The 25,182-nt window shown below is 39.9% G+C and overlaps 1 protein-coding gene across 1 annotated transcript in view; it reads right to left on the reverse strand.

Annotated features, from left to right (window-relative positions):
* Positions 1 to 1,036: 1,036 nt before the first annotated feature.
* Abcb5 (ATP-binding cassette, sub-family B (MDR/TAP), member 5) overlaps positions 1,037 to 25,182 on the reverse strand; it is a 77,504-nt gene continuing 53,358 nt past the window's right edge. The window contains exons 19-26 of the mRNA XM_013023984.1: positions 19,201 to 19,404; positions 16,531 to 16,631; positions 14,756 to 14,896; positions 12,459 to 12,615; positions 9,665 to 9,862; positions 7,242 to 7,448; positions 2,970 to 3,116; positions 1,037 to 1,234 (exon numbers count right to left, since the gene is read on the reverse strand). Coding sequence (XP_012879438.1) covers positions 1,037 to 1,234; positions 2,970 to 3,116; positions 7,242 to 7,448; positions 9,665 to 9,862; positions 12,459 to 12,615; positions 14,756 to 14,896; positions 16,531 to 16,631; positions 19,201 to 19,404 — 1,353 coding nt within the window. The remainder of the gene's footprint in view (positions 1,235 to 2,969; positions 3,117 to 7,241; positions 7,449 to 9,664; positions 9,863 to 12,458; positions 12,616 to 14,755; positions 14,897 to 16,530; positions 16,632 to 19,200; positions 19,405 to 25,182) is intronic.

Raw genomic sequence — 25,182 nt, forward strand, 5'->3', positions numbered from 1 at the left:
AGCCCCTAGTGCCACTTCTTTAAAGCAATATTAATATCTGCCATTACAGAGCTGAGCAAGAGTACCAGGCCCCAAGTTTATGCCCCATTACTGGCACAAAAAAGAAAGAAAGAAAGAAAGAACAAAAGAATGAAAGAAAGAATGAAAAAAGAAAGAAAGAAAAAATGGAAGGAAGGAAGGAAGGAAAGAAAATAAAAACTTACGTCATATATTAGTACATAAAATAAAGTACCTAAAAGTTTACACAAGTTTATTTGATTAATAAACAAGGAAGACATTTACAATTTCCACCAACAATACATTTCCACGAACAATTTATTTAAGTAAATGTGATACATGTCCATATACAGAGAGGCCTGTGCTTTATTCTGCTGGCCCCAAACTTGGAGTATTGGAGCCCTCAGGATCGACCACATGAGACATTTTCACTTGGTGGTGAAAAAGAATGTAGTTACCTAACTCTACCAGAAATTGTATATAGTAATACTCACCGCCCCCCACCCCCATGAAAGGATACAATGGAATTTTGGGAAATGCGGATGTTTGTTGAGAAATGTGAAGCGAGAGACTGTGTGCACAGCCTGGGATCTAGAGAGTGGAATGAGCACACAGTGTGCTGACCAGCCCCAGAGTACTACATTGAATATTCCAGCCCTCCTCTCTGCCATGCCACAGGCCCAGCTACATCTTGCTTTCTGCTAAAGCATTTCAGCTCACTTCACTGGGTAATGTACCCCCCCCGAGCACATATTTCTAATTTTATAGCAGAAGTTGATGGGGAAACACATTTGCTGTGCAGCAAACTGATTTACAAGCCAAATACGTTAGGACACATAAAATGAAGGATACAGGCATTATCTCGCTCATGTGAATCTAGCAAAGTTTTTGTTTCCTTTTAAGAATCTGTGTGGACAGAACATGTCTGCCCTTGAGCAGCATGATTCTAAGTATAGATACGTGTAGTAAAATAGATCAAAGTGGCCAAAGAATTACTAAATGCTCTGTCTTTGCACGAAAGCCGTGTGAACTCAGAGTGTCAGCGCACTGACTGTGCATTTACTAATTTGAAATACATATCACGATTTCTTAGTAGCTCCTGGTGAGTTCCCTGTTCTTTTATCTTTCCATTGTGCATAACCACGATGAGATCGGCATTCTGTATGGTAGAGAGTCTGTGAGCCACCACTAGGCACGTCCTCCCTTTCCTGGCTTTATCAAGAGCCTGCTGAACCACCTGGAAGAGAAAAGGAGCCCATGATGTCCAGGCTGGGTTAGATGTGAAGAGGCCTGCCTAAATCAAGTCAGTTTGGGTAATCTAATAACATTCTCAGCTTATTCACAGAGAAATTGTCTTACTCTGTAAAAAAATGTTCACCCTACTCAACAGAAACCTAGAAAAGTCATTCTAGATATGGTAAGACATTCAGTTAGAGAAGCACTTGTGACAATGAATAAACATGAAAAGCACGTAACTGACAGATGAAGATTATGGTTCTAAAACAGCCTGGGCAGAAAAATCTGAGATTCTTATCTCCAATGAATGAGCAAAAACCAGAAGTGGGGTATGGCTCAAGTGGTAAAGTACCAGCCTTGAGCAAAAATACCAGCAAGAGTTTGAGGCCCTGAGTTCAAACCTCACAAATAGCAATGAGTGTGGCTTTTATGTCAGACACCCTCAGTTACAATATTGTGAAGTTACTTAGTCTTTGTACACCTTAAAGTGTTGGTCTACACAATGGACATCCTATCAAAAAGAGTTGGTGTGAGAATTGAGATAAGATCATGTAATGACTTTGATAATTGTTAATGATGATCATTTATTTAACCAATGTTCATTTACTAAAGAGTGTCTCTTATAGCAAAGAGACTACTAGAGAAGGACATAGCAAAAGAAGTCATCAAAAAGAGTCCTTGGAGTTGGGTGCTGGTGGCTCATGCCTGTAATCCTAGGTACTCAGGAGGCTAAGATCTGAGGATTGATTCAAAGCCAGCTGGGGCAGAAAGTCTGTGAGACTCTCATATCTACTTAACCAACTCAAAACTGGGCATGAAGCTATAGCTCAAAGTGATGGAGCAAAAAGAGCTCAGGGATAGCACCCAGGTCTTGTGTTCAAGCCCTGTGACACCCCCCCCAAACAACAATAACAACAACAACAACAACAAAAACAAGGGTCCTTGGAAGGAACATTGTCATATATTCCTTGGCTTTCTTGATTCCTGCACCAAGCACACTAAATCTTGAGAGGGTAGAATATTGCAGTACCGATTATGCTCTGTATGTGTAGAATTGCTTTATTAATTTGTTTGACATCACTGAAATAATAATAAAATAGAGAAAACTTTCTAGACTTTTTCCTTGACTAGAGAAACATTTCTAGAATTGAGCCTGTTTTGATGAGACAAACACAAGTGAGAAAGTCTTTGTAGAAAATTTGATGCCCAACTTGTTCCCCTTCTTGCCACCAAATGACCTGTTCTGAAAGACAAAGCTTGCCTGCCTGCCTGCCTGCCTGCCTTCCTTCCTGCCTGCCTGCCTTCCTTCCTTCCTTCCTTCCTTCCTTCCTTCCTTCCTTCCTTCCTAACTTCCTTCCTTCCTTCCTTTTCTCGTGTGCGTAAACTGGGTTTTAAACTTAGGGCCTGGTTCCTGTCCGTAAGCTTTTTTATTCAAGGCTAACACTCTGCTACTTGAGCCACAGCTCTCTTTCTGTTTTTTTTTTGGTTAATTGGAGATCGTAGTCTCATGGATTTTCCTTCCTGGGCTGATTTCTAATTGTAATCCTCAGATCTCAGCATCCAAAGTAGCTGGGATTATACCCATGGGCGTTTAGCACAAAGCTTTCATTGGCATTGGTGACCCTATAACCATAATTCTTCCCAGACTTCCCCCACACCCCAACACTGACCTTGGTCTTCCATGATCCACCTGCTGCTATTGGTTTTGCACTGGAGAGGAAAGAAGGAGGTGTTACCTTTTCATTCTCATTATCAAGGGCGGAAGTGGCCTCATCCAAGAGTAAAATTTTTGGCTTTCGGAGAAGAGCCCTTGCAATAGCCAGTCTTTGTTTCTGGCCGCCAGAAAGCTGTGCTCCTTTCAGTCCAACTTGGGTGTTGTATTTCTATTATGGAACATGCAATTAAGAAAGCGAGGCCTGGTTATTTAAATTAGCATGGTAATTGTAGATAAGAACCACTTAAATATTTCAGATTTTGCTACTCTTAAAAATTTGTGTCCCAACAAGGGCTGCAATCTGTTCTTGGCCTTTGCTACAAATAAATGGCAATGAGCAGTAAACACTTCCATTTCATTTGCATGTTGAGTCTGATCCCACACCAAAGGCCTTTGCATTGTGCTTCCTTCCATAAGGGACTTTTTATTTTCAAATGAAATAAGCCCAAGGAAAAAACAAATAACAGGCAAGAAAAAGTTTCCAGTAAACACACATCCTTTTCCATTAAGTGATCTTACCATCTTTGTTCAGGTTAAGATAATTCAACGTATTTTCAAAGCCAGGTGCCGGTGGCTCACACCTGTAATCCTAGCTACTTAGGAGGCAGAGATCTGAGGATCGTGGTTCGGAGCCAGCCTGGGCAGGAAAGTCGGTGAGACTCTGATCTACAATAAACTACTGGAAAACCAGAAGTGGCACTGTGGCTCAAGTGGTAGAGCACTTGCCTTGAGCTGAAGAGCTGAGGGACAAAGTGCCCAGGCCCAGAGTTCAAGACCCATGGTTGACAAAAAAAAAAAAGTAAATGTAGATAATGACATGGAGTTTGTGCTTCATAGATATTGACTGCTTTTTTTGTCCAGTGCTGGTCTCAGAGCACAGTTACAGCACCATATGAAGCTGGGCTCTTAGGTTTACATTACCATGCCTGGCTTTTAACTGAAATGAAGTCTTGCTAACTTTCTGCCCCTAAGGTGTTCTAGATCTCTATCTACTGAGTAGTTGTGATTACTGGACTGTGCCACAATGCTCACACCTAAACTCTCAGCTTCCTGAATAGTTAGGATTACAGGTGTGAGCCCTGACATCTGGTTTGATTTTGTTTTACTTTAGAAATGAATTTTAATTTTGGCACAAGATTTTCTTACAGTTTTATTTTGGGAAACAATAATCTGAAGATAAATTAAAATTAAAATAAAAAACACTAAGGAACTGGGTTTTGCTTGATGGTTTTTAATTTCTAAGGAAGTAACATTTTAGTTCTCAAGGTCTATTGTGAAAAGAACAATAAATCTTTGGAATGTATAGTTTTGCATAAACTAGAGAAAAGGTGCAGTGAAAAGAAGGAAAAGGAAGAAATTTAAGAATACAAGTCAAGCAGTACAAAAATAAAATGGTTAGCATTTTACCATCCTTAAACTAAAATAAACTATAAGGATGGTGCAGATAGCAATCTGACAAATCACCAACACAGTGAATAGCTTGGTTAAAAGAGAACTTGCCATTGAAAGACAATTACAGGGTCACAGTATTTATAAGAAATACAGTATCAGTCTAGTAGCGTTTGTACTGCAGGATCTTACTAGACTGAGAGGCAAATTGGGTTCAAAGCCTGTTTCTATGTGTCACCATTGAGGGCATGGTGAGGAGTGATGTAAATGTTAAGTCAGTTTGGTAGCCTCTCCCAAAGAAAAGGGCGTAGATTAATTACATTGATTGTTCACTCTTTCCCTCCCTCCCTCCCTCCCTCCCTCCTTCTCTCCTTCTCTCCTCCCTCTCTCCCTTTCTCTCTTTTTCTTTCTCCCTTCCTTCCTTCCTTCCTTCCTTCCTTCCTTCCTTCCTTCCTTCCTTCCATCCTTCCTTCCTTTTTCTTTCTTTCTGTATCAGGATTCAAATTTGAGGCTTGAAACTTGCTGGCATTCTGCCACCTGAGCTATATCTGCAGTCTGGTTTTGGTTGGAGATAAGGTTGGAGATAAGATATCTCAGATTTTTTCTTCCCAATCTGCTTCAAAACACAATTCTCAGATTTTAGGCTCCTAAATAGCTAAGATTACAAGCATAAGCCAACAGTGCACAATTTGTATTTCCTTTTAAAAAGTGTTAGAAAATTATTACCAAAAAAATCACAAAATAAACATTTGTTTCTAGAGCAGGTATTTTTATTTTTATTTTACATGTTTGTGTATGTAGCTATAAAAAGTCAGTGTGGGGCTGGGAAGGTGGCTCAGTGGTATAGAGCGCTTGTCTCACATGCACAAGCCCCTGGGTTCAGCTCCCCGCGGCACCACATAAGTAGAAAAAGCCGGAAGTGGCGATGTGGCTCAAGTGCTAGAGTGCTAGCTTTGAGCTGAAGAGCTGAGGGACAGTGCCCAGGCCCAGAGTTCAGGTGCCACAACCAACAACAACAAAAAAAGTCAGATGTTATAAGCACTTAAAGTTACAATTACCCCGATCTGTGCATTGCTATGCTAAAGGCTGGTGTACAGTTCACACACACATACACACACACACACACACACACACACACACACACATATATATAAAATATATATACATATATATGTATATATGTGTGTGTGTGTATATATATATATATATATATATATATATATATATATATATATACACTTCTGAGATTTTTGTATCCCTGTAACAGCCACATCATAGACATTTAGGAACTTACACATTAGTGGAGAGAGGAGACAATAAACAAGGAGATAAACACTCAGGAAAATTTCAGACTGTAACCATATCCTCAGGACAACATGACAGGGGATAGGGGGAAGAAGTGTGGGATAGGGTGGGTGTCCAGGTTAGGCCTCAGCACAGGTGCCCTTTAAAAAGGCTTGAAAGATAAGGATCTGGCTGTGCAAAAATCCAGAGAAAAGGAGGCAAGGCAGAGCAGCCAAGGCAAATGTGCTGAGGTTGAGAACTAGTTGGCATGTTCATGAGGCAGAAAGAGATTAGCATGCTGCTGCAGGTAGTGCAGGGGAATCCGGAGCTGGAGAGGCAGCGGGCCAGAGCACAGGCCTCGACAGCCATGGAGGAGTCTTCTCGCTATTCTAAGTGCAGAAAAATATCCTGGAAGCAGCATAAGTTTTAAACGTCTTTTACATTTTTAATGATCTTGCTAGAGGTAGAAGAGTTATAAGGGGGAAGAATCGGGAAGGCAACTGTGTACATGGCTACAGATGTGGACAAGAATAGGCTCAGGGTGGTGTGTGCACCAGGCAGAGTGCCGATGGAGAGAAGCTGAGTCTGGACATGAAAGTTAATCAAGTGTACTAAATACAAATGCAAGCCAGGCACATGTGGCTCATGCTAGTTAGCTACTGAGGAGGCTGAGATCTGAGGATTGTGGTTAGAGGCCAACCCAGGCAGACAAATCTGACTCTAATCTCTAATTCTCCAACAAAAAGCCATAAGTGGTAGGATACCAGCCTTGAGCAAAAAGCCAAGCAGAAGGACTGGGAAGGCGCTTGCCTTACATGCATGAGGCCCTGGGTTAGATTCTTTAGTACCACATAAGCAGAAAAAGCTGGAAGTGGCACTGTGGCTCAAGTGGTAGAGTGCTAGTTTTGAGCTGAAATGCTGAGGGACATTGTCCAGGCCCAGAGTTCAGGCCCCACAATGGACAAAAACAAAAAAAGCCAAGAAAGAGTGTGAGGCCCTGAGTTGAAGCCCCAGTACTGGCACAAACTAACAAACAATGCACCTTATTGGAAAAAATAGTCAAAAGAAGATTTTATTTTTTTTGCAATTAAGTTTATGTGAAATGCTGGCTATCAATAGATTGTATCCACTGGGTGCCAGTGGCTCAACTTGTAATGCTAGCTGCTCAGGAGGCTAAGATCTGAGGATCACAGTTCCAAGCCATTCCAGGCAGGAAATTCCATGAGAATCTTATCTCTCTGGCAAAAAAGCCAGAAGTAGAGTCGTGGCTCAAGTGATAGAGTGCCAGTCTTGAGCAAAAAAAAAAAAAAAAAAGCTAAGGGATGGCACACAGGCCCTGAGTTCAAGCTCTGGTACCAGTGTACCAGTACATACACACACACACACACACACACACACACACACACACACACACACACACACACACACACACACACACACACACACACACACACACACACTCCACATCATCATCATCATCATCATCGTCATCATCATCATCATCATCATCATCATCATCATCATTTTTTCCAAGAAATACACAAAACAACCTCATAGGCTAAGTAAGTATTTAGGCTTACTTGGCAGAGTCACAATTCCAAAATTCCAGCTGTCTTCTTACCTCAGGGAGACCTTCAATGAAAGAGTGAATATTTGCTGCACTGGCAGCTTCTTTTATGTCATCTAAAGGCACAGCTCTGCTATTGTCACCGTAGGCAATGTTTTCGGCGATGCTGCAGTTGAAGAGCACGGGCTCCTGAGAAACCGTGGCTATTTGGGAACGGAGCCATTGAACATTCAATTCTCTTACATCTACGCCGTCAAATAGCTGCCAGAAGCAGGATGAGAATGGTATGTTAAGATCTGACAACGGTATCATGTTACTGTTCACTGCCTTCAAACATACACAAATCATAAGAAGAAGGTTAGGAATTCAAGCTATTTCAAATTGCAAGTGTTACTCAAGGAAGGCTCATCAATCACGCTGTGTAGAAGCAAACAGCACATAATTCATTTGAAATGCCGACTCCGAACTTACCTGGCATTTCTAGAAATGGCAATATATTCCAGAGAGCTGCCAGAGTCTGGAATAAACTCTGGAGCTCTGTCCTGAATCTACATAGAAAAGATCAGTCTGTCCTAGAAGTGTAACAAGACCCTTTTTAAAGCCTGTGGGCGACTAGATGAAAACTGATATGGAAATACTAATGTGTCAGAGTTGTAGGGATTCACTGAATTTTTTTTTCTAAAAAAATTTTTTTTATGGTACTGAGGATAGAACCCAGGGTCTTGCACATGCCATGCGAGGGCTCTACCCTGAGTTACACTCCCAGCCCTACATAGGCATATGAAAATGTCCACCTTTTATTTGCTGAACATGCCGGTTGGATTGGGGATTCTTTAGGTACCAATGGAACAGGGTAAGACACTGTTTCTGTAGTTTCTATTCTAGCAGATAGAGGGAGACAGTAAAGGCACTCAAAAACAAGTTCAGAAAAATAAAGTCCCTTGAAGACAAAGCAGTCAGAGAGTAATTGAGGCCATGACTGTCTCCTGTGGGTGGAGGGCATGTGTTCAGGTTCTGTTAGCTATTGGAGGACTTCAAGGAGGGAATGTGCTAACCTCCAGGCAAATAGATGAATGTTGCCTAGATCACAGGATGATTGGATGATTCTGACTTGCAAATAATAATTTATAGGAGAATGGGGATGAGTGTGATAATCTGTTATTTTTTGGGGACCTACGGGTTGTTTTTTAATAGGAAGGAAGCAGGATGAGAAATATTATTTGTATATGCATGAGGGAAAGAGAGAAAAAGGAAAGAGAGCAAGAGCAAGAGTTCAGAGAGAAAAGGGGAAAGAGAAGAGAATTCATGGGGGAAAAGGAAATGGAAATACAGAATACTTATATACATATATAAAGAATAGTTGGTTTAAGTGTCAGGTAAGAAAACAATCCTTGTGTTCAAAGGAGAAAGAGGTTACTTTTTTTTTTTGCCAGTCGTGGGGCCTGAACTCTGGACCTGGGTGCTGTCCCTCAGCTCTTTAGCTCAAGGCTAGTGCTCTACCACTTGAGCCACAGCATTACTTCCAGCTTTTTCTGCTTATGTGGTACTGAGGAATCGAACCTAGGGCCTCATGCATGCAAGGCAAGCACTCTACCACTGAGCCACCTTCCCAGCCCCAGGTTACATGTTTTGAACATCAAGATGTGCAATTTAATACAACTGATTACAAAAACTCTTAATCATATGTAAAGTGTCACCCCCCTCCCCGCCTTGGCCACTCGGCCTTACACTCTCATTTGTGTTTTTCTTTCTGTTACTTTACCCATTAAGCCACACCTTTACTTCCAGCTTTTAATTGGAGAATAAAAGTCTTCAGGAGTTGTTTATCCAAGCTGGTTTTGAATGGATATCCTCAGATCTCAGCTGGCCATCAACTACAGCTGAGGCCAGAACTGAGGCGGAGGAGGAAATCTTTCCTCTATCTTAAAGCAGAACGGAATAAAGAGCCCTGATAAGGGTGTAGAGGACCTTCCCTACAGCCACATTCTCAATAATTCAGTGGCTTTTAGGGTCTTACGCTTCAAAATCCTGCTCATTATTTTTGTATTGGTCTACTTGTGTTTCTGGTTAAGAGTTTGGATAGAGGGTTTTTACAATTTATTTTATTATTTAAAAATTTTTTTTGCTGGTCCTGGGGCTTGAACTCTGTCTGATCCTGGGTAAAGTCCCTGAGCTTTTGTGCTCAAGGCTATCTCTCTATCACTTAAGCCACAGCTCCACATCTGGCTTTTGTGGGTAATTGGAGATAGGAGTCTCATGGACTTTTCTGCCCAGGCTGGCTTTGAACTGATATTCTTTGATCTCAGCCACCTGAGTAGCTAGGATTATAGGCGTGAGCCACCGGCGCCTGGTGAATTTTGTTTTTGCTTTTATTTTTTTATTTGTGCATTATTTGTTCTTCTGAAACCACCAAGGATGTTGAAGTCCTAGCAAATGTTTCAGAATGGTACCATTAACCACATCAAATAGCATCTCACCACAATTCCTCTCACGGGGTCATAAAATCTCTGCAGAAGCTGCACTGAGGTGCTTTTCCCACAGCCGCTGCTCCCAACAAATGCTACGGTCTTCCCTTTCTCAATGCAGAGGGACAAGCCACGCAGGATGAGGACATCTGGGCGACACGGGTAGAAGAAAGAGACTTCTCGGAACTCTAAGTTCCCTTCGCAGGTGTGCTATGAAAGGAAGGTGATTGTGTTTAGCAGGGTGACTTAGGAAGTTTGTAACTCATAATAAGTATTTTCTAAAAATCCCCATTTTACTCTTAACTGCCACATTCATCTCTGTAGAGCTGTCTATTCAGTGTGCATTTTCATAATTTTTGTTAGTGTTTTATAGTCATATTTCTTGTCATCTTCACTGGGCTTTACCACGCCTCCCAGAAGGCAATACTCTCTCCCATTTGCCCATGCAGATTGGACCTATTCTGCCCATCTGCAGATTGGATGTTTGACTAGCTGCTCTGAATGAGTATATTTTTGTTTGTTTGTTTCTTTTTTAAATTGGTTTGCATTTTACAGATCTTTTTGCTTCATCCAGAAGCACCTGTGTCCCCATAAAACTATATGCATACATGTTATTTTATAGTTAATGTACACTGTGGCCTGAATTGTGATTTATCTTTATTTTTCACTGACGATTATTGTGCAGTGACACTTACATAAAAGCTTAGTGTTTTGTCTGTGTCTTAATTTTCTTTGTGATTGATGATTCCTATCAACACCAAGGACATTAGAGAAAAAGCAAAACAAAACACCTTTCCAGAACTGCTACATGAAGATGAACTTTCCCTTTATATTTTTGGTTCATAAGATTTTTTTAGGGGGATACTTTTTTTTTAGGGGGATACTTTTAAAATTATTGTTTGCCCCCAATTGCGTGTGTGTGTGTGTGTGTGTGTGTGTGTGTGTGTGTGTATGTGGCTGAGGATCAAACCTAGGGCTTTAAGGTGGTGGGCAAGTGCTGTACCACTGAACCATATGATCATACACTTCCAAAAGCCATATCTTTAAGATACTAAATTCATCTCATAATTTTTGAAAGAAATAACAGTAGCAAGCTAGGCACTGGAGGCTCACGCCTATAATACTAGCTACTCAGGAGATTAAGATCTGAGGACTGAGGTTCAAAGCCAGCCCAGGCAGGAAATTAACCATCAAAAGTCAGAAACACTGAGCTGTAACTCAGTGCTAACTTGGAGCACAAAAGCTCACGAACAATGCCCAAGTCCTGAGTTCAAGCTCCAGAACTGGCACCCCGCCCCCACACACTCCAAAAACAAAAGAACTGTACTGCATCCTTTACTCTCCCACAGACAAATATGAAATCTTATTTTGACAGTGATGTGTCTTTGGTAATTTTATGATATTTTCATTTGCTTTTAACAATGGACATTCCTTTCAATAGTTACACAGCTCTGCTGTATTATGTATTATTTTAAACTGTTATACATATATACATATGAACCTATTATCAAAATTCTAGCAATAGCATAGTTTAAAGGTAAACTTTAAATATATACTTAATGATGATTTCTACTTTAACATTTTAAATGTCTAGAGAGGGTTTTGGTTGTTGTTGTTGTTGTTGGGTGTGGGCTTGAACTCAGGGCTTGGATGCTGTGCCTGAGCTCTTTTGCTCAAGGCTAGTGCTCTACCACTTTGAGACACAGTTCCAGTTCTGTTTTTTGCATGGTTAATTGGAGATAAGAGTTGCATGGACTTATCTATCCACACTGACTTTGAACCGTGATCCTCAGTTCTGCCTCCTGAGTAGCTAGGATTACAGGCATGAGATACTGGAGCTTGGCTTAGAAAGTTTTAAAAATTAAGCAGGGTGCGGGTGGCTCATGCCTGTAATCCTAGCTACTCAGGAGGCAGAACTGAGGATCACAGTTCAAAGCCAGCCTGGCAAGAAAGTCTGTGAGACTCTTACCTCCAATTAACCACCAGAAAACTGAAAGTGGTGCTGTGGCTCAAGTGGTAGAGTGCTCGCCTTGAACTGAAGAGCTCAGGGATAGTGCCCAGGCCCAGACTTCAAGCCCCATGACTGACAAAAACAAAAAGAAAAAAAAGAAAGTTTAAAAAATTAAATATATGCTTAATGTATGAGCTATTTTTTAGAGGCTTGTTTTGTCATTATTTAATTCTTCATTCTTTCTCATTAAATGTTCGTATTTTTTAAGAATTTGTGACAAATTGTGCGTCAATTTAATAAATATCATTCCTTTTTTTTGTCTGAAAATATATTGTCCACAAAAAGTTTGAAGTCACATTATTTCTTTGTATCATATGAAAATATTTATCTAAGAATAAAACTTAAAACTGCTGCTATCTAAATGTATTTCAGTATGCTAATTTTTTTTTCTTTTGGTCATGGGGCTTGAGCTCAGGGCCTGGGCACTGTCCCGGAGGGTTTTTTTGTTTGTTTGTTTTTTTTTTTTTTTGCTCAAGCCTAGCACTCTACCATTTTGAACCATAGCTTCACTTTGAGTTTTAGGTGGTTAATTGGAGATAAGAGTTTCATAGACTTTCCTGTCTGGGCAGACTTCAAACTGCGATGTTTACATCTCAGCTTCCTGAGTAGCTAGGAATATAGCTGTGAGCCATGTGCACTCAGCAAAGCATGTGTTTTAATGTGAAATGTCTTAGCAATATGAAAGTCTTTCCTACAAACTTTCAGCTCCTTATATTATTGAGAGCTTTCTTTTGCAAGGCTAATAAATAATATTTTCCTTTAGTAAGTGGACACTTAAAGTAAATTTTTGCTTACTGTTTTTTTCCCTTTTTGACTGTAGCTGTCTATCGTTGGTTTCTTTTCCAACAAAGCAAATAGATGAGCAGCTCCGGATTTAGCTTTGGAATACTCAGGGGCCAGAACAAGTGTTTCTCCCATGGCCATGGCTCCATAGGCAATTGCAGTGAAAACTCTATTAAGAGAAAGTTTGGATCTTAAGTGCATTTAAAAACAGTACAACTCTGAAGTGAAGGAAAAAGTGATCCCAAGTGTATACTTTTGGCTGACATAGTGCCAGTGATGTTGAAGGGCCTGGTATTGGATATCTGGATGTAGAAAGGAAGAAAAAAGCTGGGCATTGGTGGCTCACACCTGTAATCCTACTACTCAAGAGGCTGAGATCTGAGGATTGGGGTTCAAAACCAGCTGGGGCAGGAAAGTCCGTGAGCCTCTTATTTCCAATTAACCACCAGAAAGCCAGAAGTGGTGTTGTGGCTCAAGTGGTAGAGGGCTAGCCTTGAGCTAAGAGCACCAAGGCCCAGAGTTCTAGCCTCATGACCACCACCACCACCACCACCAACAACAACAAAGAGAGAAAGAAAGAAAGAAAGAAAGGAAGAAAGAAAGAAAGGAAGAAAGAAAGAAAGAAAGAAAGAAAGAGAAAAAGAAAAGAAAGGTAGAAAAAATACCTGAAAACTGGAATTTTCATTCTCCAAACTGGAGGCACATTTCTGGAAATGACTGCACTGTCTAATTATGAAAATAACAGCCTAGGCTAAGCTAAGAGTAATTGTTCTGCAATCAACTTTTGGAATTCAAGGTATTTCAGATTGGGAGCATCTACATGTATTACATTAGAATCAAAGGAAAAGTGGCTCACTTAATGGGAATCTGGGATTCCAGATTTGCCTCTTATTAGTCTGACTAATTAGTCTACATGAAGCCCAAGGCTGTATGCCATAGATATGTTTTATAGGTTCACACAGGCAACACTGCATTATTTTAGAGGTTAGAACAAAGGAAAACAAGAACCATATATTCTGCTATTGAAATGGTCAGCACAGGATTCCATTTTACAAAAAAATATGTCTGGAGACAACTGCTAATGCTGTTTTCTGACAACCTGCTGAATTTTATCTCAGATAAGGTCAGATTCAGAAATACTGGGCTGGTGAACTGGTGATTCTTGGTATGTGTGCATGTGCCTGTGTGTGTATCTATGAATGTGGGTGTATGTGAGTACTAGTGTTTGAACTCAGGGCCTCATGCTCTTGCTTTTTTTTTTCTTTCTTCTTCTTTTTTCTCAAGACAAGCACCCTACCACTTGAGCTGCAGCTGGTAGTCTTATGGTCTTTCCTGCCCATAGTGGCTTCCAAAGGCACTCCTCAGATCTCACCTTAAATAGCTAGGATTATAGGCATGAGCCACTAGTACCTTGCTTAGGTTCTTTTCCTTACCCCCACCACCTCCTCCTCTTCTTCCTTTTCCTTTTCCTCTTCCTCTTCTTCTGCTTCTGCTTCCTCTTCCTAGGGCTTGAACTCAGGGCCTAGGTACTGTCCCTGAGCCTCTTTGTTCTCAAGAGTAGTGCTATCCCACTTGAGCCACAGCACCACTTCTGGCTTTTTCTGAGTAGTTTATTAGAGATTAATGACCCCTGTTTTCACTGTATTTGATTCTGGTGTCCTGAATCTTGTATACACATTTTTCTAATTTGGGAGGGGAAGGGAAATAACAAAATGCTGAAATAAGGATATAGGTTGATCCATTGTAACAATGAGATGTATAAGACACTATGTTGAAAACAAACTTCACAACTTTGGGGGTGGGGGTGGGGTGGGGAGGAGTTGGGGAGGTGGGAATGAAAGGGATGGTAGGGAAAAAATAAAGGAGGAGGTAACAACACTTGATAGGAAATATATTCATTATGTAACTGTAACCCCTCTGTACAGTATTTTTATAATTAAAAGAAAAAAAGAGTCTTACAGACTTTCCTGCCTAGTCTGGCTTCAAACCACAGTCCTCAGATCTCAGCCTCCTGAGTAGTGAAGGCTGGAGTTCTTATAACCACTAAATAATAACAAAAAATTAGCTTGACTTTTTTGTATTACTTTCTGTACATCAACATAGTTCATTGTAATCTATAAGCCTATAATATACACAACAATCAGTTGTCAATTAAGAATGAAACAAAATGTACGTACAGATAATGACAAATGTTTCCAGCATGTCTTTCCTATGTGCATGATAAAAATGCTAATCGTGTGTTAAGTAGACATCTTGCTGACTAACACCCACAGGTCCCACTGGTGGTATTTCTGATTTGTACAACTTACATGAACATGCCCTCTGGCGTCATGCGCCCAGCTTGAACTAAGTAAACTCCAAATCGAAACCCAGCTGCATAGGCAAAATACACAAAGGCATGGCTGAAGGCATAGCAGCTTCCAATGATCTGGGCTTTCTTCAGGCTATTTCTGAAATGCACAATTTACCAAATGATGAGTCATGAGTTAGGTCAGGTCAACTTAATCAACTTTGAGGAATGAAGGTAGAAGATCTGAAACATTATAATTTAGAGAATATATATTTTCCTAAGGATTAAAGAGAGTGATTTTTAAAAAAAAAAGATTGAGAATTGTTATAGAGAAGATGGATGTTATGGTGACATTGTTTTCTATTGCTTAGTGTAACTAAGTTGCTTGTAGTGTTAAATAAATGGGCAAGGTTGTAAACGACTAGTTACTGTAAGAGTGATTTGGTTTAGAGGTATTTAGAAATATTCTAATTTTCTTTAATTTTTTTTCTTGTCTGTCTCTAGTGTGAGTGTGAGTATATGTGTATATGTATGTGTTTGTGTGAGTACTAGGGCTTGAACTTGGTCTGTGTACTATCTCTTAGTTTCTTTGCTCTGTCACTCTACCACTTGAGCCAGACCTCCACCTCGGTCCACTGCTGGTTATTTGGAAATAAGAGTCTCTTGGGCTGCCTGAGCTGACTTTGAATCTCAATCCTCAGACCTTAGACTTTGGAATAGTTAAAATTATAGTCATGAGCCACCAGTGCCAACTTCTAATTTTCTTTTTATTTTCTTCATTACTTAAAAAATTATCTTTATGTAGTCGTACAAAGAAGTTTCAAGGGCTGGGAATGAGGCTTCGTGGTAGAGTCCTTGCCTAGCATGCATGAAGCCCTGGGGTCAATTCCTCTGTACCACATAAACAGAAAAATCAGAGATGGCACTATGGCTCAAGTGGTATAGTGCTAGCTAGCCTTGAGCAAAAAAAGAAGCTCAGGGACTGTGACCAGGCCGTGAGTTCAAGCCCCAGGACTGGCAAAAAAAAAAAAAAAAGAAAAAAGAAAAAAGGAGTTTCAATTCAATATTGTATTGTCTACTTTTCTATCATAATTTTATATTAGCAGAATAAGCTGGAGAGCAAAAGACCACAAGGCCATCTCTCTCTCTCTCTGTCTCTGAATCAGTATGATAAAAAGTGCCAGCTAGCCGGGCGCTGGTGGCTCACGCCTGTAATCCTAGCTACTCAGGAGGCTGAGATCTGAGGATCGTGGTTCAAAGCCAGCCCGGGCAGGAGAGACCGTGAGACTCCTATCTCCAATAAACCACCAGAAAACCGGAAGTGGCGCTGTAGCTCAAGTGGTAGAGCGCTCACCTTGAGCTGAAGAGCTGAGGGACAGCGCCCAGGCCCAGAGTTCAAGCCCCACGACCAAAAAAAAAAAAAAAGTGCCAGCTAAATGAGCTCATTTATTGTGTAGGTACTTATTTTGAAATGTAAATTGTTGTACAGGTTTCATATAAAGGGATGAGAAATCATACTTCCTTTCTTGACTATGCTAGTTTTTCAGTATTTCAGGGAAATAAGACAGTTTTGTGTATACATAGTGAAAGACATGATAACATGGGAGGCCTAGGATGTGTGTTCTAGTCCTATCTGTCCTTAGTTCTTTGTCTCTCCTTGGTAAAGTCTCTTAAGAAGTTATGATCTGCCATTATCAGGAACATTTCAGAGGATAGCGATTGCCAAGTAAGCCATTGGAGCATGGCCTTTCAGAACAAAATGCAGCCGTAGAGTCAGCTTGAATCTGTCCTTACCTGTGTTGGGTTTGAAGTGTCTCTTCATACACCTGCTCAAAGGCCTTTTCCCTTGTTAGCGACACAATAGTCCGAATGTGCTCCACGGCTTCAGTCGCTATCTTGTAAAGGAGAATGAAAAACATAGAGAAGAAAATTAGTCCTGCTGAAATTTTCCCCAGCAGTGAATGTCAGACACACACTGACCACACAGGAGGTACATCAAGTCAAATATTTTCCTGAAAAGCTTGTTCTTTCCTTCCTCTTAAGACAACGCCTCCCCACCCCATCTTAAGATATGCAAAGTACAGTTGAGGATTATAAACTTAAGGGGAATTTAGTGTTGCACTTTCATCTTTCCATTCAAGTTTTTGTTTTTTTAATTGAATTTCAATTGGCATTGGTTCCACAGATAGGGAGCTCAAATATTGGTGAGGCCTATGTTCACATGCAAAGGAGATTCCCATAAATTATGAAACCATTCAACAACAATAACAGAAAAGATAGCAGGGAGAAGCAAATAAATAATCCTTTTATTCCAACATCCAAATGGAAACAGCAGCTAGAAAGGACTGAGGAACATTTCAATAAGGGATTATGCAATGTGGTGATAAAATTTTTCATAAGATAAAGCCATTTGCCATTTTGATGTCTATGAACTTTCAACTGTATCTACCTCAAATATGATTAATGCTTTCCATATTTATATAGTTTAAGACATGTAATAACATTAATTCATTAATTCAAAATGGAGGAGGTTTTGATTTAGAATACCTTTTGTGGACATGAACACACAGGTTGTTTTGAATATATATATATATTTCCCTACCGAAAGCAGGGTCTTTCTGTGTAACTCATGCTGGCCTCCTGAGTTTTGGGATTGCAAGAGTGCACCACCATGCCTGACCTATAGGTTGTTTTGAAAAAATAGGCTTTCTGTTGTTCATTTTGCTTGAGATTATGGGACAAAAGAAACAGATGGGTACCCAGTATTAATTGAAGGGCGCTTTGGGTTGTAGGAGAGAAATATAATTTTTGGATTGTGGTTAGGATACCTGGACTTCGTTCTCAATTTTTGATATTAAATTGTTTCAAATCTTCATTAATTCGAAAATGAACTCAGAGAATGACATATGAGGTAGTGTGTAAGAAAAATGGATAAGAATGTTGAAGCTAAGCTAATCATAGGTGACTCACATCTATAATCCTAGCTACGTAGGAGGCTGAGCTCTGAGGATCATGGTTTGAAGCCAGCAGGGTAGGAAAGTTTGTGAGATGTTTATATCCATTTAACCAAGAAAAAAAGGGCCAGAAGTGGAGCTGCAGCTCAAGTGGTAAAGTGCTATTCTTGAGTAGGGGGAAAACTCAGGGACAGCACCCAGGCCCTATGTTCAAGCCTCAAGTCCAGCACCAAAAAAAAAAAAAAAGAAGCATTCAACAAAATATCTTTATGATTATATTTTAACAATGCAGAGAAAAAGTCATTATAGAAATGAAATATATTCACCTTTAAGAAAATCAAAGAAAGCCATTTTGGAAATTTATCTAAATCGATATATGCAACGAAAAGAGAAACCAATATATTTTATTGACTTATATTCTAAGTTAATTTTTGGTAAACTAAGCCTGTTTGATGGAAATTACTGATTGGAGAGTCTGAGATTAATGACTTAAAATGGAAAAGTCAAGTTAGGCACCAGTAACTCATGCCTATAATTTTAGGGACTCAGGAGGCTGAGATTTAGAAGATCATAGTTTGAAGCTAGCTTATAAGTCTGAGGGATTTCATTTCCAAGGAACCAGTAAAAAGCTGGATTGGAGGCCTGGTTCAAGTAGGAGAGCATCAACCATGACCTAAAAAGCCAAGCAAGACATTGAAACCCTGACCTCAAGCCCCAATACACACCACACACACACACACACACACACACACACACACACAGAAGAAAGAAAAAGGAAAAGTGTATGTACATATATGCACATGTATGTATATATGTACATATATATACACACACATATATCTAAATGTTATGGTACAATATGATGGACAACTCTAAATAACATTACTAATATAATGTTTTATAAATTATCATAATTAAAAAATCATACAGGCTGCATTCTCTAACTTTAAGGCAAATATTTGCTAAGCAGATCCATGTACAGAGCTCAACGAAACATTCCAAAGATCCTTCCCTAGTGCAAGATTGGTCAAGGGTCAGCCAGGCCAGATTATATTGATTCTGGTACTTGGCCTGCCTACTTATGAATATTCATATTTATTGGAGTGTGATCAAGTCACTATGATACATATCTTAAATGATATTAGAATCATTTGTATATTCAAAAACTGTTCAACAATGTGATAAAGAGTTTTGAAACTGTATCATTAAAGGAACTGGTTAGCCAGGTGACAGTGGGTCATGCCTGTGATCCCAGGTACATAGGAGGCTGAATCTGAGGATCACAGTTCAAAGCCAGCCTGGGCAGCAAAGTCCATGAGATTCTTATCTCCAATTAATTGTCAAAAAGCCAGAAGTAGAATCACGACTCAGTGGTAGAACACGAGCTTTGAGTGAAAAACCTAAAGGAACACTCTACTGGTTCCTAAGACAGGAAATGAATAATCCTTAGTATAGGCCCTCTGATTATTTTCTCTTACAATGGGACGATGGTTCAAGGATGTCATTTTACCTTTCCAGCACGCTTCAGTTCTTGTTTATCCTTGTTGGCAAAACCAGTCACCGCTGTAGTTTCAATCATTCCCGTTAAAGTGAGTGCTGGTGCAATACTCAGAATCAAGAGAGTCATCTCCCACCCGTATATAAAGGAGATGATCACGGACAGCCCCATATTTGTTGCATTTTGTGTTAGGACACCAATTCTTGTATTTATTGCCTATAATCAGACATATTTGGGGAAAAAGTAGGTTAACTTTACATTTATAAGAATTCCTCTTATTGGTATCCTGTGTAGAAACGTAAGTTAGGCTTTTGGTTTTTAAGTATGTATCCTTTGAATTTATCTTTAAAGATTAAATAAGACACATATTTTTAAAATGTCCTAAACCACTGAATGCTGGTAGCTCACTCCTATAATCCTAGCAGCACAGGAAGCTGAGGCCTGAGGATTGTAATTTGAAGCCAGCCTGGATAGTCTGAGACGCTTTTCTCTAATTAACCATCAAAATGTCTGAAGTGGAGCTGTAGTGTGCATGGTACAGTGCTAGCCTTGAGCAGGAAAAGCTAAGGGACAGAGCCCAAGCTCTGCCTACCACTTTGAACCACAGCTTCACTTCTGTTTTTTTTTTTTTTTTGTCAGTTGTGGGGCTTGAACTCTGGGCCTGGGCACTGTCCCTGCGCTCTTCAGCTCAAGGCAAGCGCTCTACCGCTTGAGCCACTGTGTCACTTCTGGTTTTCTAGTGGTTTATTAGAGATAAGAGTCTCTCGGACTTTCCTGCCCGGGCTGGCTTTGAACCATGATCCTTAGATCTCAGCCTCCTGAGTAGCTAGATTACAGGCGTGAGCTACCAGTGCCTGGCTCACTTGTTTTTTAGATGGTTAGTCTCATGGACTTGCCTGTCCAGGATGACTTTGAATTGCATTACTCAGATCTCAGCATCCTGAGTAGCTAGAGATTATAAGCATGAGCCCCAGTGCCTGGCTGTTTCTATTTTAATTAAAACATTATCTTATGGAATCTGTTCAAATACGATTTTTGTATACTTTGTTACATACTTACTTTCATACATATTCTACAGGTGACGATTTTATGTATTAGGACTATATGGTAAATCATCTGAATACAAGGCTTTGTGATGGAGAGGCATGAGTTGGTACTAAAAAAATCATATTAAGTGAAGTAAGCCAGTAGGTCCCATGGTTTCTCTTATTTGCAATAATCAGTATACATCCAGGATAATCTTGGCAGATGGGCAGAGTAGTCTATTAACTATGTACATATGACCATAGAAGATGATGCTAAGAGAAATGAACTCCAAAACATGGACACAAGAGGTTTTTCTTTGTTGTTGTTGTTTTAATGTACTGTGTAATTTCTTATTTATTTTCTATGTTCTTCCCCCTATTGTATATCCCCTGCTGTCATTGTATCTGATTTTGGTACCTTGGTATTGTATATACATTTATCTGAATTAGGGAAGGGAAGGGGAACAACAGAATGATGAGACAAAGGAAAAGGGGGTGAATCAGTGCAACAGTGATTCTCACAAGACACTATATTGGAAATGATCTGTACAACTTGTGTGGGGGAGACGTAGGAAAAAATGTACTTATTACCTTACTTATATAACTGTAACTCCTCTGTACATCACTGTGACAATAAAAAGAACAAAAAACAGAAGACCAATATGGAGAGGAAAGAGGAGGACTCAAGGGAAGGTTGAATATATATGAGAAAGATTAAATATAGGCAACCAAATTTTCATACTATAGTGTGGCTACTATCTAAAAGCATGCAAAGAACAGCCAATATTTACTAAGCACTGAAGGAGCACTTAATTTTCACAATTATCTCAAAACAATTGTGAGTGATAGATGCTTGTAGTATTCCTATAATACAAATGAGGATGCAGAGGTAGAGATAATTTGCCTGGACTCATTCACTTTGTCATTAGGGGATAAAGAACTCTGTTCTCTTGATAGTCTATGCACCACTGCATAGAAATCATTTCTTATAAACAAAAACATTCTTTTTTTTTTTTTTTTTGTCGGTCGGGGCTTGAACTCTGGGCCTGGGCGCTGTCCCTCAGCTCTTCAGCTCAAGGCGAGCACTCTACCACTTGAGCTACAGCGCCACTTCCGGTTTTCTGGTGGTTTATTGGAGATAGGAGTCTCACGGTCTCTCCTGCCCGGGCTGGCTTTGAACCGCGATCCTCAGATCTCAGCCTCCCGAGTAGCTAGGATTACAGGCGTGAGCCACCAGCGCCCGGCATAACAAAAACATTCTTATGATCAAAATGAGAAAATTAATCCAGGAGTGGGTGGTACATTCTGTAATCTCAGAATTTGTGAAAAGGAAGCAGGGGGACTGGGAGTTTGACACATGCTTGCCATTCAAGCTTTGTCAGTTGTCTGATCATGTAGGATGTCCTATTCAGGAAAAGGACACTCCATTTCATTATGTTTTTAGTTGCCTTCAGTTTGGGACTGTTCTTCAGAAGACCTTGATACTAATGACTGATTTTTTTTGAAAAAATTCTATGTGGTAGAATATTTCACTTCTAGCTCACTCAATATTTTCTCATGAGAGAGTTCAGATTATGATAGTATTTCACCTGTATACCACAGAGGCAATTCTCTGTTCCTCTGTCTTGTCAATCCCATTATAGTCCTGTTTCTCTCTCTCTCTTCTCCTTCCCTCCCTCCCTCCTACCCTTCCTCCGTCCCTCCTTCCCTCCCTCCTTCTCTCCTTCCCTCTCTTCCTTCCTTCCCTTCCTTCCTTCTTTCCTTCCTTCCTTCCTTCCTTTTTTGTTTTTTTGTTTTGGCCAGTACCTGGGCATGAATTCAAGACCTCACATTTTGCTTACTTGGCTGGAGCTCTACAACTGAGTCCAACCCAGGTTTTTGTTGGTTATTTTGGAAACAGAATCTCTTGGGGACATTTCTGTCCAGCTGGTCTGAAACTACAATCCTCTGGATCTCAGACATGTAAGTAGTTAGGAGGAAAGGCTTCATGTTCACTTTTATAATGAAGCTTCTCCATTATGAACTTATCCTTTTTCTCTTTGTTGGTAAATGTTTTGAGATGAGATATATTGGAGGTAGGTTAATAGCCAATTACTTAACAAAATTTCAGTTTATTTAGTAGTAGTCTATAGTTTTGTGTTTTCTTCAGGTGGTTTATAACTAGTATAATTATTTGGCACTCCAGTTGTCTCAGATGCAGTTAGTGGAAGCTCTTTGAATTGGAATTTGCTGTCCTCTGATATGTCCCTTGAATAGGCACATATTTTATGATGTCAAAGGTTTTCTGCCATAATCTTGAAATCAGTCATTTCCCAAAGATCTTTTAGTGGAGAATGTCATTATGGCTGTTGGGCTCATTATTATTACAGTGTTGGTAAAGAGTGCTGGGTAATGGTGTGTGTGTGTGTGTGTGTGTGTGTGTTTGTGTGTGTGCAGATGCATGCACTTATTTCCACTTCCATTTATGTCTCATCTTTCCTTTTTTGGTCGGTCGTGGGGCTTGAACTCTGGGCTTGGGCACTGTCCCTATGCTCTTCAGCTCAAGGCAAGTGCTCTATTGCTTGAGTCAAAGCACCACTTCCAGTTTTCTAGTGGTTTATTGGAGATAAGAGTCTCACAGACTTTCCTGCCTGGGCAGGCTTTGAACCGAAATCCTCAGATCTCAGCCTCCTGAGTAGCTAGGATTACAGGCGCCTGGCTTGTCTCTATCTTTGTATATTTCTTAACATCTGTGAGTCCTGTCAGGTTAGTACCTTCAATTCTAGTCCAAGTTCACACGGTTATTTCCAGGTTCCATCCTTTCTACTTTCATTATCCCCTCCTTCACAAGTGAGAAACTTGGCTCTAATGTTCCCTAACAGATTGGATTGTGTGATTAAACCCTCTGTACACCCAGTCTGCTGTCATCCTCTGCTTGAGCCCTGTCCGCACCTGGCTCTGACTCTACTCTACCTCGGGAGCTGATCACACCTGAGATCCAGCCCTTCCCTACTCCCCACCATGGATGGGGTCTGAGCATCCAGAGCCACTGCGTCCTAGCTGGCATTTACAAAATGGGAAAGGAGGTGAAACATTGTAGTATGAGAAAAAAAATGAAAAATATCTTATTATTTCAAAAATAACTAATTATTTTCAAGGAGCTTTGTGTTTTATAGGTTATTTTTCAGGAGGACACATGGTATTTAGGCAATAAACTAAAATGTTATGTTTCTTTAGTCCTAGAAGTGAAAAAAAAGATGAACCTTATTTATTTACCTAAAAGTAGAATTGTAATAAATTACATTTAAAAATATGTGTTTTGCTGTGACCATGAAAATATGGCCCACTGGAAAAAGGTAAGATAATGTTAAAGTTTATATCCTTCTGGATATGTCAGATTAATATTATTGTATGCATGCAGTTTTGTATTTTGCTTTTATCTGTATTATACTGCAAGCTTTTTCTTAGATTATTAAATATTCTTTAACATTTAAACATCTTTAACATTTTTAATATGTTAAAATTGCTTCACTTTGGGGCTGGGAAGGTGGCTTAGCTGTAGAGTGCTTGCCTTGCATGCATGAGGCCCTGGGTTCAATTCCTCAGCACTACATAAGCGGAAAAAGCCAGAAGTGGTGCTGTGGCTCAAGTGGTAGAGCACTAGCCTTGAGCTGAAGAGCTGAGGGACAGTGCCCAGGCCCAGAATTCCAGCCTCACGGCCAACCCCCCTAAAAAATTGCTTCCCTTTTTTTTTTGGGTCTGGTCACCACCACCGCCACCACCACCACCACCACCACCATCACCACCACCACCACCAACCAACAAAAAAAATAATAAAAAACAAACAACAACCAACAAAAGCTGGGTCATGCATCTGTCATCCTAGCTATAGGGAGTATAAATAGGAGGATTATGTTCCAGACCTGCCCAGGCATGAACAGAAGAAAAGTGAAGCAAAAAAGGGCTAGAGGTAAGGATCAAATGATAGAGTCCTACTTGGGAAACCCAAGTACTCAACAACAACAACCATCAAAGTTACAACACATATCTTTGGATAAAATCTTTGTGCTTTCCTTTCATTTCTGAAGATTAAATTCCTAAGAGGAATTTAGGGTAAAAGGTATATAGGTTTTCCTTGCTGATAAGTATTTTCAAATTGCTTCTTTAACAGTTTTCACTATCAAAATTTAGCTGGGAATGCAACAGATATGAAAATTACTGTATGTATAGACTCTAGGGAAATGACTCGCATAAGAAATTGGAAGAACCTGGCTTACTTCACTTAATATAATTTTTTCCAAGCCTTTCCATTTCCTAACAAATGGGGCAATGTCATTCTTTCTGATGGAGGCATAGAATTCCATTGTGTATATATATACCACATTTTCTTGATCCATTCATCTACTGAGGGGCATCTGGGTTGGTTCCATATCTTAGCTATAGTAAATAATATCTAGTAAATGTCTGAGTCAAGCAGAAAAGGTCAGATAGGGTGATGTTAGGGAAATGAACCCTAAGATATGTATTCAAATTTTTTTTCTTTCATGCGATTGCTTCTAACACATTTGTAAGATTATTTCTTTGTTGCTTTGTATGTCCCTCCCCCACAGTATAACCTTTGCTTTCACTGTATTTGATGTTGGTATAATTTGTGGAGGGGAAAGGGAAATAAAGGAGGAACCTACAATGCTTGATAAGTGTACTCATTATCTTGCCCATGTAATTGTAACCCCTCTGTACAGTATTTTCACAATAAAAAATAATAAAATATAAAATAAAAGAAATTGGAAGAAGACACAGTACCCAGCTATCCAAACAAAATTCTATATGGTAAATTGGGTATGGGTGACTTATACCTGTAATCCTAGCTACTCAGGAAAATGAGATCTAAGATCATGGTTAGAAGCCAATTGGGCTAAGAAAGGCCATCAGACCTCCAATTAATCACAGAAAAAGCTGAAAGTGGCACTGTGGATTAAGTGGTAGAGTG

This window comes from Dipodomys ordii, unplaced genomic scaffold (assembly GCF_000151885.1).
Source record: "Dipodomys ordii isolate 6190 unplaced genomic scaffold, Dord_2.0 Scaffold72, whole genome shotgun sequence".
Taxonomy (NCBI): domain Eukaryota; kingdom Metazoa; phylum Chordata; class Mammalia; order Rodentia; family Heteromyidae; genus Dipodomys; species Dipodomys ordii.